The 15,918-nt window shown below is 43.3% G+C and overlaps 1 protein-coding gene across 1 annotated transcript in view; it reads right to left on the bottom strand.

Moving 5' to 3' along the window:
* LOC141110299 (IgGFc-binding protein-like) overlaps positions 1 to 15,918 on the bottom strand; it is a 91,919-nt gene that overhangs the window by 18,265 nt on the left and 57,736 nt on the right. Inside the window, exons 13-17 of the mRNA XM_073601595.1 lie at positions 13,643 to 13,971; positions 9,209 to 9,773; positions 6,448 to 7,046; positions 1,914 to 2,475; positions 681 to 1,276 (exon numbers count right to left, since the gene is read on the bottom strand). Of these exons, the coding sequence (XP_073457696.1) occupies positions 681 to 1,276; positions 1,914 to 2,475; positions 6,448 to 7,046; positions 9,209 to 9,773; positions 13,643 to 13,971 (2,651 nt within the window). The remainder of the gene's footprint in view (positions 1 to 680; positions 1,277 to 1,913; positions 2,476 to 6,447; positions 7,047 to 9,208; positions 9,774 to 13,642; positions 13,972 to 15,918) is intronic.

Here is a 15,918-nt window from a genome sequence, read left to right as displayed (position 1 = left end):
AGACAAAACAAAATGATTAACTTAATGAAAGAATCAAAGAATAGACTAGAAAATAAAAGAATAAAATAGAAAAGAATAGAACAAAAAATAAAAGCATAGAATAGAAAATAAAAGAATAGAATAGAAAAAAAAATAGAAAAGGATAGTAAAAAAAATGAATAGATTAGAATTTAATAGAATAGCATATAATTGAATAAAATAGAACAATTATAGCCATCTTCTTAAATTCAAATTTAGAAATTCAAAATTTGAATTTTAAAACTTTTTAAATTTTTTTTAAACTTTTTAAATTCAAAAGTTAGAATTTTGAAATTCACATTTCAAGTCGATTTGAAAAAAAAAAAAAAAAAAAAAATATATATATATATATATATATATATATATATATATATATATATATATATATATATATATATATATATATATAATTTTTTATTTTTTTTTATATCTATGCTTTTATTTTTGTGATAACAGGATCTTTTTAAGGAAAAAAAATGTATCTACAAAAAGATCTGCATGATTAACCTCCGAGGGGCGGAGTGAAACGTGTTGGGGCATGGCCTGGCGGGAGCTCTGTCCTCATGGCCTGGCGGGAGCTCATTCACCACTGGGTCTGTATTGATGTACAGTTTCATGGGATCTACTCTTTACCTAGGCCCAAACCTTCATAAAAGACTCACCTTTACTGCCCACTGTACTCCTCTACTCACGGTGATCTCATAGTCATCTACAACAACCTTCAACGCCCGCATTCCAAGAAACGGACCTTCCCCGAAAGCAAGGCTCTCCGCAATAACTGAAAAGTTTCTGAGCTCCACGTTTGTGCTGCAGACATCAGTCAGAATATAGGAACATGAGCCCTGGAGGCTGTAGCTAACACCATCAAAGGAGATGAAATGACTGTTGCTAGCGGCAAGACAAGTGCCCGTGATCTTGTTGTGACAACCAACGGCTCCATCGACCACTCTGCATTCTTCATTTGGCCCACAGGATGCGTCCTCACACTGGACTTGTCCATTCTCCCCACACTCGCATCGCTCATTGCATTTTTGAGCTGAGTAGAAGACCTCGCCTTTTTGGTAGTAGCTATTGTTGTAGTCGCAGCCACAATCAAAGATAGGGACACAGGTATCTCCACTGAGGACGAAGCCGTTGTCACAATAGCATCCTTCGGTACATGACCTTACACAGTCGGAAGCAGAGATCAGGTTGGAGCAGGTGGTATGGCAGCCAGGCCCACAAAGCTCATAGTGGCTGTTTGGTGGGCAAGTTGGTTCTGAAAGAAAAATAAAATGTTTTTTATTTTCTCAGGCTTAATTATTTTTCACATTTCAAGGCCAGTTTTTACCCGAAACTGGAACATAAGTACAGAGTGGGCACCAGCAACTCTAGTGTTGAGTGTTGAGTTTCCCTAACAATATATTGGGTCTCCAACCTCTAGAAAAAAGATGTCACTTTCCTCAGTAGCTAGGTTCTCCAATTATATGTTCAACCTACAATAAGAGGAATCCTTTGCGCCCTAGGCGCAGGACCAGCTACTTACACCCCCCCCTCAAAAAAAAAGAATAAAAACTTCAAAAATGTTTAAAACAAAATCTTTTATAAAAAAGCATATGATTTGTAGCCCTAGTCCTAGTCAAAACCACTGATAACTTTTGATCTCAAGGGTTCATGCCGGGACTTGTAGTCCTTCACTAGTTAGGGTGGGGTGTCCCATCCTCAGACTTTACCATATTATGACCCGTTGGGGGTGGCAGCAATATATATATATATATCACTCATATTCAAGTGTTCTTTCCATGATATAGAAGTAAGAGTATTGTGAGTTAGATAAACTTCAAAAGAAAACATTTTACTAAATTCCCATGCTAAACGTTCTGGTTAGTCAAATCCATAAATGATTGGTCACTTACCACAGACCGTGCCTTTCCTCCATTCCTTAATTTGAACCCCTTTTTCTTGACACTCAGTGACATATCGAGCAATGGCCGCACATGTAGCCGAATATCGTCCTTCGTACTGACAGCTGTCAAATACGCAGTCGGTGAAATATGATGTTGGGTCAAGGGTCTCCTTACACTGACTGAGAGGTCCATCTTCCAGTGTGAGAACACCACAGTATTGTTGGCCGGAGTATTGCTGTGTCTCTTTGTTGCTGCACTCTGTACATTTTCCCACACAGCCCACTTTGCATTCAGGGACATCGCCCACTTTATACCTGTCTTCAAACTTAATTCCATCACTTTCGTTGACATCGGGGGTCAAGTCATCGAGTGGATCTTGGTTGTAGTTTCCACACAGACCACAAAGGGCATTGGCATAGGTATTAGGCACCATGACACGGCCATAATTGTCCCAGTTGTAATTCACAGTAACTTCAAAATCGGTTCTGACAAAAGCATGTTCTCCCTTCATAAATACCTTGATTGCGTTGGACTCCACGGAATATGGAATGAAATGGGCAACTCCATCAACCTGAAAGAAAGAGTATTAGATAACTTAAAGAAAGATGGCTTGATAACGTAAAGCATAGCTCCCAACTGTCCCTGATTTCGAGGGACTGTCCCTGATTTGGAGGGACTGTCCCTGATTTGGAGCAATGTCCCTCTGTCCCTCTTTCCCCCTCATTTGTCCCTCATTTTGGTCTGATCCATAGATTTGTATATAAAATGCACTTTTTATCCTTCAAAAAGTGTTTCCCAGTGCTAAATCTTTCATCCGATTTCTAAATGGCTGCATTTGTACATTTTAAAAGCCAATATAAAGGAATATTAGTGGTAGAAAAAAGTCCCTGTGGATTTAATTAACCTTTTTTTTTGGTTAATTCTCCTTTAAGGGGGTGTGGCAGGGGGGTGTGTCCTACGCCTACATACGTTTGTTAGTAGGTGTCACTCATTCACCATCTAAAAATGTTAGGAGGTATGCGTAAAGAGGAACTGCAATCTGCTCACATAATTTGTAATAAAAACATCTTTGCCGTGCTAAAGCTTCCCTCCAACCACTTTGCATATTATTTTATATATACTGTAAATTCTGTACTTGCCAGATAGGCTGCAGAAATCTCCCTCCACTGAGTCTAGCTGCAGCCATTTTAACTGTGGGCAGCTGAAACTGCTGCCTGTTCACTTCCTGGATTTACACAGACACATACCTCCAGCTCTGCAGCTCTCATTAGCCCTCTTATGACTCACCACCCCTCCCTTCCTGACAAATTCTCACGAGAGTGAGAGAGAGAGAGCTGGGCATGATGTCATAAGCCTAGGCTAATGACCAGACAGGAAACAGGAAGTGGGCTGTATAAGGGATTTACTGGCAGAAAAATAAAATGTTTTACTATCCAAAGTTTAAACAACAACAAGAGCAGAAGATTTAATAGATGGAAAGATGAAAAAATGACCGAAGGTCCCCTTTCAATAGCACTACATGAGAATGTTGATAATCACATGTTATTACATTTCAGATGTAGATCCAAAGCAAATGAGATAAAAAAAAGAACACTTTGGGTTTAGTTTACTAAAGCTGGAGAGTTAAAAAAATGGTGCAGCTCTGCGTAGAAATCTATTTCCAGGTTTTTTGTTTTGTTTTTTTTTTTTTTGTCAAAGCTTAATTGAACAAGCTGAAGTCAGGAGCTCTCTCCAGTTTTATTAGATCAACCCCTTTATCTGTTATCCATTTTTATTGGAAGCATGAAGGGAAGCAAAATCATCAACATCCAAATATTTATGGAGAGCCCACAAGTGCACTTTCACACTGAGGCGCTGGGGGCGTCGGCGGTAAAGCGCCGCTATTTTTAGTGGCACTTTACCATCGTTTTAGTGGGGCTTTTCGGTTGCTAGCGGGGCGCTAAAGGGTTAAAAGCTCCCTAAAAGCGCCTGCAAAGTGCCGCTGCAGCGGCGCTTTGCCGGCGCTCCAGCAGCGCTGCCCGTTGATTTCAATGGGCAGGGGCGCTGTAGGAGCGGTGTATACACCGCTCATGCAGTGCCTCAAAGATGCTGCTTGCAGGACTTTTTTTTTAGCGTCCTGCCAGCGCACCGCTCCAGTGTGAAAGCACTCGGGCTTTCACATTGAAGTGAGAGGGGAGGGGCGCTTTACAGGCGCTATTTTTAGCGCTATTTTTAGCGCTATAGCGCCTCAGTGTGAAAGTAACCTAAAATTACCCTGATCATGATGGCCCATAAATTGGATAAAAAACATACATCCATGAAAAACATGGATTTTCCTTCCTGATTATTAGCCTCCCACAGTATTCTTATCAAAAGTTAATCCTAAAGCCGGCCATAGACGATTCGAATCGAAGTCAGTTCAGCAGGAACCGGCCGAGATTCGAACCATGTTGGGCAGACTGAATTTACCCAAGTTGATTGATCGATCTACTTGGGTACAACCAGCCTGCTGGATTTTACGTGCGATTATTGCCAGTGGCTGTTATATCCGCTAGAAATAATCATTGTGTTTTCCCGGCGGGAATAGCCCCCCCCCCCCCTGCTGGGAGAACACAATGGCTTTACAGCAGGGATTCCCCTGTTAACACGTCTGTGTTGACAGGGCAATCTAGCAAATTTCTTTCCTGCAACTTGTGATTGCAGGAAATACATTTGCTCCATCTATGGCTGACCTGTGGCATAAGTGGCCTCTATAGATAGATCTGTATATATTGTACATTTGGATACCAACCTGCCCAAAAAATCATCCCTAACTGCTTGCCGACCGGCTCACGCCGATATACGTCGGCAGAAGGGCACGTGTAGGCAGATTAACGTACCTGTACGTTGCCCTTTAAGAAGCGGTTTGTGGGCGAGCGCCTCCGTGAGTGTGATCGCGGGTCCCGCGGACCCGATGTCCGCGGGGATACCCGCAATCGTCTCACGGAGAGGAAGAACGGGGAAATGCTTGTGTAAACAAGCATTTCCCCATTCTGCCTAGTGACAGGACACTGATCACCGCTCCCTGTAATCGGGAGCCGGGATCAGTGTCGTGTCACACATAGCCACGCCCCCCCCCCACCCCCGCAGTTAGAATCACTCCCTAGGACACACTTAACCCCTTCACTGCCCCCTAGTGGTTAACCACTTCACTGCCAGTGTCATCTACACAGTAATCAATGCATTTTTAATTGCACCGATCGATGTATAAATGTGAATGGTCCCAAAATCATGCCAAAAGTGTCCGATGTGTCAGCCATAATGTCGCAGTCATGATAAAAAATCGCTGATCGCCGCCATTACTAGTAAAAAAAAAAATATTAATAAAAATGCCATAAAACCATCCCCTATTATGTAGACGCTATAACTTTTGCGCAAACCAATCAATAAACGCTTATTGCGATTTTTTTTTTACCAAAAATATGTAGAAGAATACATATCGTCCTAAACTGAGGAAAAAAAATGTTTTTTTTATATATTTTTGTGGGATATTTATTATAGCAAAAAGTAAAAAATAATGCGTTTTTTTTCAAAATTGTCGCTATTTTTTTTGCTTATAGCGCAAAGGTGATCAAATAACACCAAAAGAAAGCTCTATTTGTGGGGAAAAAAGGGCGTCAATTTTGTTCGGGAGCCATGTCGCACGACCGCGCAATTGTCAGTTAAATCGACGCAGTGCCAAATCGCAAAAAGTACTCGGGTCTTTGGCCAGCCAAATGGTGCGGGGCTGAAGTGGTTAAAGAAGTAAAAATAAAGAAGAGTAACAACACCAAAGGACTTGAGGTCAAGTTTAATATTTATTAAAATAAAACAATCCAGAACATTCCATAGACTATATGTCGCCAATGTGTTTGGTAACATACTGTATACGGAATATTCTTGACTTTTTTAATTGAATAAATCCAATATTTGGACTCAAATCTTTGGTTGCTAATGCTCCTTTTTATGTTCTTCATTGGCAATTTAGAGTTATGCCTTAGAACCCTCTGTAAGTGTGGAAGCCCTTCCAGTGTGCAACATCAAACTTGGGATCCAGCGCCACAAATCAACTCATCCTGCTCACAATTTCTTGAAGGAAAGTCTACAAAAAAGTGATATTCTAGTTAAAGGTTCAGTTTGGTGGGCTGATTCACCTTCTGGCTTTTTATATACCTTGTGAAGTCTAAAAAGTGAAATTCCCTTTGCCAAAGCTGTTGGTTCTGTTCATGTCTACATTTGCTTATTGTATCCTCCCACCTAGTTTTAGATGTTTCCACTCACCCTGTCAAATTTTTCACAATATAATATCAAAGGAAAAATTCAACTTTTTTTGTAATAGACGTGGCAAGTGTGAAGACCTGGAAAATCAACTGACAAAATCTCTCGACCAAAGTCAGCAGATGCTTACTTAAAATACATTGTGGTTTTTATAGAGTAAGTTATAAAGTAAGATTATTATCTTTCAATACCTGTAAATTTTCCACATAGACTTAGCAAAGCATAAAAGAAAAATTAAGAATTTAAAATATTTCAGTTAAATGCTTACCAAAACCCTCTTTGGATAGTCCCGGGTAAGCGTTATGGTGTGGTTGTATACTTCCAAGGTCAATGACTTTGTGTAGGACACAGCTTTGCTGCCCCTCTTATCATTCTGAATTTTGACATTGAAAGGGGTAAGATTTGGATCTGGGACGCACAGACTGGTTAGCTGGTAGATGCAGGTACCCATGAAGTTGTATTTCTTGCCATCGAATGTAGTGTAGTGTGGGTCACCGGTGCTGACACATGTGGAGTAACTCACAGGGTAACAGTCCCTGATTCCATTTCTCAACATACACCTTTCATTGCTCTGACATGTCGCCTCTTCGCAAACCACCATGCCCAGATTTGGGTCACACTTGCAGCCCACTTTGCATTTATCATCAGACCAAAATTTTTGGTTGGCCTGGTAATATACCCCGTTGTGGAGGCAACCGCACGTTTTGACATCAATGCAATTTCCGCCACTCAAGATATATCCTTCGTTACACTGGCAAGTCTCCACACAAGGATCTGTACATCTATCTGGGGCGTTTCTGTCAAAGCAGCTGGCTGGACAAGCACCACCACAATATTCATAGCGGCTGTTCTCAGGACAGACCATATCTGGGGGAAAATTGAACAAAGACCTTTTTAAAAAAATAAATTTTTCTTTGAAACACAACCACACCCAACATACATGTTCCTATGAATGTAGTAAAGCAGGGTTCATTTTACAACTTGGTCTTCACAGCCTCCAGAGACGTGAGTAAGGTCTACCTCCACCTTTTCTATGGATTGTAACAGGCCAAGCTACAAGGTATGACTAAAAAAACTTTTGGTCTATGTGGGACAAGGGAGGGGGGATACTAAATGACTCCAACTTTGTATTCAGTATTTGTAGTTCCTTATACAGATGCCCACCAAGTTTTCTGAAAATATGATTGTTCCTCTATTCTCTACAGGTCTATGCAAATTGGAAACTTAAGTGGATGTTCATGCAAAAACTAACTAAGGCTAAACCTACTCCCACCCCCATTCTAAACTTATTCCATCTAACTCTGTAAAGAAAAGATCTGTATACATACCTTTTCTGAAGTTGCTCCAGTCCAGTCAAATGGTCTCTCCAGCGGCGGCTTCTGTGTAGAGAAGAGATAGCAGACATCTGCTGCAAATGCCTGGGAGATGAAGTCACCCATAGACTTACTATGGGACATGAGTTGTCAGCTGCCCCTCCTCTACACAGAAGCCAGCTGATCATGGGATCAGACCAGAGCAGCTTCAGAATAGGAAAGTGTCACGGGTTTACAGGGTTAGATAGAATAGGTTTAGTATCTACCCCTAAGGTTTAGCCTTAGGTTTTGCCTGAACATCCATTTTAAGCTCCTAAAGGGATTGCCACTCTACATGACCAGCCCATACTGTCAAAGGGTAAGGAGCGGCCTCAGCCTATGGTTCTCCTCTAAGCCACGCCCCTTGAGGCATTTCCACCCTGCCCATCGGGGCTTAATCATAGGGAATCCTATGATTAAGCCCTGGGGGGGGGATGCATCAGAGGGCATAGCTTAGCAGAGACCCTAGGCTGATGCTGCTCCTTACCTTTTGACAGTACGGGCTGGTCATATAGAGTAGCAATTCTTACACACACATGAGTGCTTTTCTGGATCAGCACATGGATACGCCAGCACCCTACTTAACCCCGAAGAATCGGGAAAGAGGCTCCTTTCCTTCTTAGAGTGGCACCACAAGCAGTGGTCACCTAGACAAGGTCACCTAGATCTCAGGGTGAAGATGCCAAACTGTATCAGATATATCAGCATTCTGTGTCAGCAAGAATCCTCTCCCCCCCAAAAAAAGTGGGCACTAATCTGCATGATTACCCCCAAGCATAAATTCAACCTCCTCCCAGTACAAATCTGCCCCCTGCTTAAATCTCTGCCCCCTCAACCCCCCAAATCCCCTCAGCACATATGCCCCCACCCCAAAGAAAAAAAATCACCTCTCCTAGCACAAATCCTCTGCCCCTCAAATTTCCTCTCTGCATACACATTCTCTCACCCTCTACACCATATCCCCTCCTAGCAGAAATATACCCCCTCCTAGCATAAACACTTCCCAATCATCCATACTAGCACAAATCCCTGCCCCCCCCACACCCTAAAAAAAAATTCTTCTCCTAGCACAAATCCCCTCCCCTCTCTACCATATCACCTATTCTAGCACAAACCCCCTCAAATCGACCCATCTAGCAAAATCCTCATCTCCAATCCCCCTCCCAGCACAAATTTACCATAATCACCACTCTTAGCGCATGCACCTAAATTTCCCCTCTTAGAACAATTCTTACCCCCTGCTGCACCCCAAATTCCTCCTCCCAAAACACACATTCCCTCTCACTGCCCCCCCCCCCACCTCACATGATATCAGTGCCCAGGGCAGCCACCTCTCCTGACCACCTCCTGGCCACAAGCTATGTTTACCAGGCACCAGGGATTTAAATGACTGAGTCCAGAAAGTAGAGGGTGACCCTGGATGATGCTTGAACAAAAATGGTTCCATCCTTCTAGAGAGAAAAGCAGATGAAGGCATTGTCAGGGGGGAGTACAGGGATCTCTGTGAGAGGTAATATATGCTTGTAATTGTTATTTGACACATTACTCAGAAGGCATACTGTATATCTGATGCTAGAACCACTTAAAAAAAGAAAATACAAAAAAAGATGGAATTATCATATAAATAGCCATGGGAAAATTCTAGAACATCTTCCAATTTTTGCTAAATCTACTTACTGCATCCTGTAGCGTTCCTCCAGTTAGGAAGTTCCACTCCTTGCTTTCGGCAAGCCGTGGCATAGGACTCATAAGCCTGACAGAGGCCACCTCCGTTGTGGGTACAGACGTCTTTCACACAGCTGCTGAAGTATAATGTGGTGCTGACGTTAGCGTGACAACTACTGAAAGGTCCATCATCATCCTCGATGACACCGCAAAAGTCTGCTCCTTCAAAAATGTTTTTTAAGGTTTCATTGCATTCTACACAGTTTCCTTGACAGCTGTCTGAGCAGAAGATATCATCGTCAATGACTTTCCATGACTTTGCCCACTTAGTAATGGCAGTGAGTTGCTTCATGTCAGGTGACATCTTGTCATCACGAGGATTATTATTAAAGTTTCCGCAGAGACCGCCCATTGCCCCATAGTAGCTGCTGGGTAGAGTGATTTCCACTTGCCAGACATAGTCATAGGCCACTTTAAGGCCGAACTGAGTTTTCAGGGTGGCATACACACCGGTTTGGGTTATGGTGAGTTTATCATTTAGCAAACTCAGAGGGAGTAATGTAATTTCACCATTTACCTAAAAATGGGAAGGAAAAACAGATTTAACTTGGTGCATGATTACCATATGAGCCCCTTTCCTGGTAACAGACTCCATTTTGAGGTGTCTGTCCCCAGAAAGCATGTGTACCCATCACTGTCCCCTGAGGGGGTTGGTGGTTGCACAGTACACATCATATTGTGCAACCACCAACCCCTCAGTCGGAATATGCTAGCACCACTGCAGACTTTTGCACTTTTTTATTCTTGATACCTTCAAGGAGTTAGGCTTCTCCTAACTATGCATGCATGTCTTGGAGCCTCCTATTTAAATTCCATTTTTCCTTTCTACTTTGAAAATCTGCCTCTTTTTTTCAAAAAGTCTCTGGCCAATTGTTTAATGCCCTGTACACATGATCAGACATTCCGACAACAATATCGTGGATTTATATCTGACGGATGTTGGCTCAAACTTGCCTTGCATACACACGGTCACACAAATGCTGTCGGAAATTCCGGACGCCAAGAACGCGGTGACGTACAACACGTACGACGAGCCGAGAAAAATTAAGTTCAATAGCCAGTGCGGCTCTTCTGCTTGATTCCGAGTATGCGTGGAATTTTGTGCGTCGGAATTGTGTACACATGGTCGGAATTTCCGAGAATGGATTTTGTTGTCGGGAAATTTGAGATCCAGCTCTCAAATTTTTGTTGTCTGAAATTCCGACAGCAAATGTCTGATGGAGCCTACACACGGTCGGAAATTCAAGCTCACATCGAACATTTGTGGTCGGAAATTCCGATTGTGTGTACGGGGCATTAGGGTGTTAGAAATGGGGGAGGGAGATCCTGGGAGGGAGATGTTGTGTGCGTGACTACAAATGTGAGCATGATTTTGGGGGGTGTGACTTAAAGTGGGCATGGTCAGTAGGGTATTCATGGATTTCATTTTGAAAATCTGGTAACCTTAATTTGATGTCATATTAAAAGTTAATCTAAACCATGACTTCTCAGTCATGGCACCCTTTGAAAGTAAGTAAGATCTCAAGGCAAACAAAACCAAAGAAAATTCCCAGCTCAACTTACCGACCAGCCTGCAACCAACCAAATTATCCTGTCTAACGGTATGTGTTAAAAACATGGGGTTTAGTTTGCACACATTTTCAAAGACATGCATACTGTAAGTTGTAGAGCCCCTTCACGGCACCCCAGAATTATCTGCAACTCCTAACTCTAAATTTTGAAAGCCTCCACCGTGGAAGCACATGCATTATGATGGATAGGTAGAGGGCAGGTGAGCCTGGAGGGAGCCCACCCGTCAAAGGCACAAAATATCTCAAGGCACCCCAGTCTAAAAAGGGGTCACCCAGAAGCTAACCCTTCTTATATTTCATATTGGAGTTCTCACCCCCTCCCCCGCACCTCCAACCTCCAACCGCATCAAATTCCTCACTCCCCACCTTTCAAATTAGAGTCCTCCGCTCCACCCCCCCCCCCACGTTACATCAGAGTCCTCAGTCCCCCCATTCTTTCACATCAAAGTCCTCAATTCCACCTCTTTCACATCAGAACCTCCATTACCCCTCCCATTCATATCTGAGTTGGGACTCGGGAGGAATTGTGCCCCATCATTGGTATCAGTGGAAGGAATAGTACCCCATCTCTGGTGTCAGTGGAAGAAACAGAGCCCCATAGTTGGTGTTAGTGGGAGGAATAATCCCCCATCATTGGTGTCAGTTCCCAGCCCCCCTCCCCTTCACATTAGAGTCCTCAGTTACCCCCCTTTATAGCAGAGTCCTAAGTCCCCCCCCCCCCCCCTTTTACACCAAAATCCACTAGGCTCACATCAGTACCCTCCCCCCTTTTTTTCTATCAAAGCCCTCAGTTGACACCCCCCCATTTCACGCTAGAGTCCTCAGTTCCCCCCCTACCCTCTTCCCAAGAGAACTTCATCTTCTGGCCTTCACCACACACTATAGTGCTGCTGTGGCAGTATGGCAGTGGGCAGGAGGCAGAGTAGGTCTAGAATTAGGCTGACTCCTGAACCTTTCTGAATACTGGGGCTGTCCTGAGCACTGCCCGCCCTGGAAGGAACTGAGCAGCGCTTTTAGATCATTTCCCTAAGCCCCTGCACATAGAGCTGTCCACCCAAAGGTCTGTGAGTGGGGCTAGGTGTGGCTGTTCACTGATAGGTCTATCAACAGTGTTAGTATCTAAGCAGCTATAGCAGCAGCAAAGGTGACAACCTTACAGTGGTTTCACTGCTGAAGGATATATGTAGTCACACTATCAAATAAAGTGCATATTCAATGGTTTTGCTGGCAGGATCAACAGGAATTTACAAAATGTTTTAGAGGGTACTTAAAAAAACAGAAATAAGACTAGGCAGCCTATTATTTTAAATTTTGATTGTACCTCTACGGTAAGGCTCAAATTATCACTATAAACTGTTTTCCTTCATTAAGGGGGTGAACACTTTTTATATAGCTATCTATAGTATTCTAGCGGTTCTTTTTCTATGAAAAAAAAAAACGATTAAAATGTTACATATATTGTATATTTTAATGGTTTTAAGCATCACTGGTGCTGTCTTATATCCCATTAATAAGGTCTCCAAATTTTCTAAACAGTTTACTGTGCTTCAGACGTTAGGGGGGCCAGAGGAATTGTGTCCCATCATTGGTGTCTATGGGAGGAATTGTTCCCCATTGTTGGTGTCTGTGGTTGGAATTGTGCCCCATCATTGGTTTCATTGGGAGGAGTTGTGCCCCATTGGTTTCACTGGGAGGAATTGTGCCCCATCATTGGTATCAGTGGAAGGAATAGTACGCCATCTCTGGTATCAGTGGAAGGAATAGAGCCCCATAGTTGGTGTTAGTGGGAGGAATAATTCCTCATTGTTGGTGACAGTGGAAGGAATAGTGCCCCATCATTGGGGTCAGTGGGAGGAATTGTGCCCCATTGTTTGTGTCTGTAGGGGGAATTGTTCCCTCTTCATTGGTGTCATTGGGAGGAATTGTGCCCTATCGTTGGTGTCATTGGGTGGCATCGTCCTCCACCATTGGTGTCATTGTGAGGAATTGTTCCATCTTTATTGGTGTCATTGGGAGGAATTGTGCCCTATAGTTAGTGTCATTGGGAAGAATTGTGCCCCATTGTTAGTGTCATTGGAAGGAATTGTGCCCCATCGTTAGTGTCATTGGGTGGAATTGTGCTCCATCAATGGCGTCATTGGGAGGAACTGTGCCCCATCGTTAGTGTCATTGGGTGGAATTGTGCTCCATCAATGGCGTCATTGGGAGGAACTGTGCCCCACTGTTGGTGTCATTGGGAGGAATTAGACACTATCGTTGGTGCCATGGGAAGGAATTGTGCCTTATCATTGGTATCACTGGATGAAATAATGCCCCAAGGGCCGGATAAAACAAAGCACCACATCCGGCCCCCGGGCTGCAGTTTGGAGACCATTTGTTTAGTTCAATGTGAGATGGGACCTAAATCATATGGGATTCCAATTGTTGTATCCAACAAGTGCAACCTGATAGACTATAATTATAACCCAGCACATGCTATATACCTTTTGCAATTTAAAACTAAATGTTTAAAAATCTATGATGGCACTTTGGCACAACAGAAATTAAGAGGCACCCTACATCAAAGAGATATTCTTCATTTCTATTTTTATTTCGATGGGCTTAGTCTTCCTCTAGCTTTATGGTGACTCCAGTGGTGGGACCTGGTCATAGCTCTTGCCTCTGTTTCTGTCACCTGTGAATTTGTTTTTTAGTACCCATCCCTGAGCAGATTATTATAAAAAAAGTAAAGTTTTAAAACAAAATTACACATATGTTGCTATACTGTATATAACGTGCATGTCCACAAATGTATCATGTATTGAACACCACTCACCCGGACTTGTCCAATTTCGTCTTTTAGGATGGAGATGTTGTAGCCATAGACAAAAATGTTGACCAGTCTGACGGCGGAAGACATCTGACTCCCCCGGTTATCATTCTTTTCCTCAACGCGGAAGTACTCCAGGGTTGCATCAATACCGCGGTATTCGGCAAGAATATAAGTACAGGTGCCATGGAAGTCAAAGTTGTAGCCATCGAATGTTAAGTAGTGAGGATCTCCCCAACCAGTGCAAGAACTTGAATAATCAGGGACACAAACTGGCACATCATTGGTGCTGTCACAATGCTCCTTTTCCCTGCATGAGACTGACTTGCAAGGATCTAAAAAAAAAAAAAAAAGAAAAATCAAGAAATTCTGCATAAGTATAAAATCAAATAAAAAATTAATGAGGTTAATAAAATAATTTATAGCTTTAATTTTTATATATAAATAAAGAAAACCTGTACCCTGGAACCTGTGCTCAAAAAAATGTAAGCTGGGGGCAAAGGACTATTATTACCTGTGGTCTCACTGCAGCTGATGATTTTCCCCTTTACTGACTTCCCAGCCTTTTTTCTATACCGTGTCTCTGTGAGGAGCCGTCATCTTGGTAGAGGAGCAGGACTTTGCTTCCACATGTCAGAGTCCCCCCCCCCCCATGACTGGTTGAGGGAATATTCAAGAAGCAGCAGGAAAGGTGGAGTAAGCACATCCCCACAGGATGTACGAAGCAGTAAGATCCTTGCATTTGCAAGTCCTCAGGTACAGCTTACTCTCCAGCATGGATAACAGTGGGCATGTCAGGAAATTAATATAGCTGATACTCATTCTCATGCAACTAATGCTCATTTTCAAGGCCGGGACAAGGGGTGGGCAGGAGGGGCGGCATCCCTGAGCACTGTGGTATCATGTGAGGTGGAGGGACACCACAAGGAGATTTTTATTTGTGTTTGAAGGGGGAATTTGGGGGGGGGGGCAGGGGGTAAGTATTGTTCTAGAAGGAGAAATTTGGGGGGAATGCTAAAAGTGGCGATTTAGGGGGATTTCTGTTGAGGGGGGAAGATTTGTGCTGGGGGGCTGGATTTGGGAGGAATTTGTGCTGGGAGGGGGAAATTTGAAGTGGGGGAGAGAAGATGTGTACCAGGAGGGTAAATTTTAGGGATAGGGGATTTGTGCTAGAAAGATTGAATTTTTTTTGGGGGGAGGGGCATTTGAGCTGTGGAGATTTGGAGGATGGGGGGAGGATTTGTGCTGAGAGGGAGGATTTCAGGAGGGGGGGCAGATTTTGTACTTGTAAGAGCGGTAGTTTATGATTAGGGAATAAGCATGCAGATTAGTGCTCAGTGTTTTTGTGGGGGAAGATTTTTGCTGACACATAATGCTCATCAGAGGCAGCTCTCTAATTAGGCGAAATAGGCGGTGGCCTCAGGCCTCGCAGTCATAGGGGCCTCGCACAGCTGGCTAGTTTACCTAATTAGAGAGCCGCCCCTTCGCGCAGCAGAGATCTCCGCCATCACACAGTCCTGTATCCCCTCACTCTGCTATAGGGAGAGATAACAGGCTGCGAGTGAGACGTGTGATCGGAGCTCACATACATCTCCGGATCACAGACAGGGAGGGAGAGCCGCTCAGTAGAGCTCTGACAGATCTCCCCCCTCCCCCTGCTGCCCGCACAGCCAGACAGAAGAGGAGAGAGAGCTTCTGCTCCTCCTCCTCCCGCCCTCTCCTCCTGTGTCTGCCCCGCCCACTCTCCTCGGCAGTGTTCTCTGCTCTGCCTCAGAGAAGGGGATGTGTGGGCGGGAAGATTCAAGCTGAAGACCAGCAAAGAGAAAAGGACAAGGGGAGTCTGATCCATCCATCCAACGATCCATCCATCCATCCCTCCTGCCTCCCAGTGAGTACACTGATGTAGGGGATGCTCTTCCTTCCCTTCCGTCTCCACCCCCTTCTCTTTCTTTCTTTCTATCTATCTATCTATCTATCTATCTATCTATCTATCTATCTATCTATCTATCTATTATCTATCTATCTATCTTTCTTTCCTTCTTTCTTTCTTTCCTTCTATCTATCTATCTATCTATCTATCTATCTATCTATCTATCTATCTATCTATCTATCTATCTATCTATCTATCTATCTATCTATCTATCTATCTTTCTTTCTTTCTTTCCATCTTTCTTTCCATCTTTCTTTCTTTCCATCTTTCTTTCCATCTTTCTTTCTTTCCATCTTTCTTTCCATCTTTCTTTCCTTCCATCTTTCTTTCCTTCCATCTTTCCTTCCATCTT

This window comes from Aquarana catesbeiana, linkage group LG10, assembly GCF_042186555.1.
Source record: "Aquarana catesbeiana isolate 2022-GZ linkage group LG10, ASM4218655v1, whole genome shotgun sequence".
In the NCBI taxonomy this organism is placed as follows: Eukaryota; Metazoa; Chordata; class Amphibia; order Anura; family Ranidae; genus Aquarana; species Aquarana catesbeiana.
The sequence above is the reverse complement of the archived record's forward strand: the minus strand, read 5'-3'. Positions and strand labels throughout refer to the sequence as shown.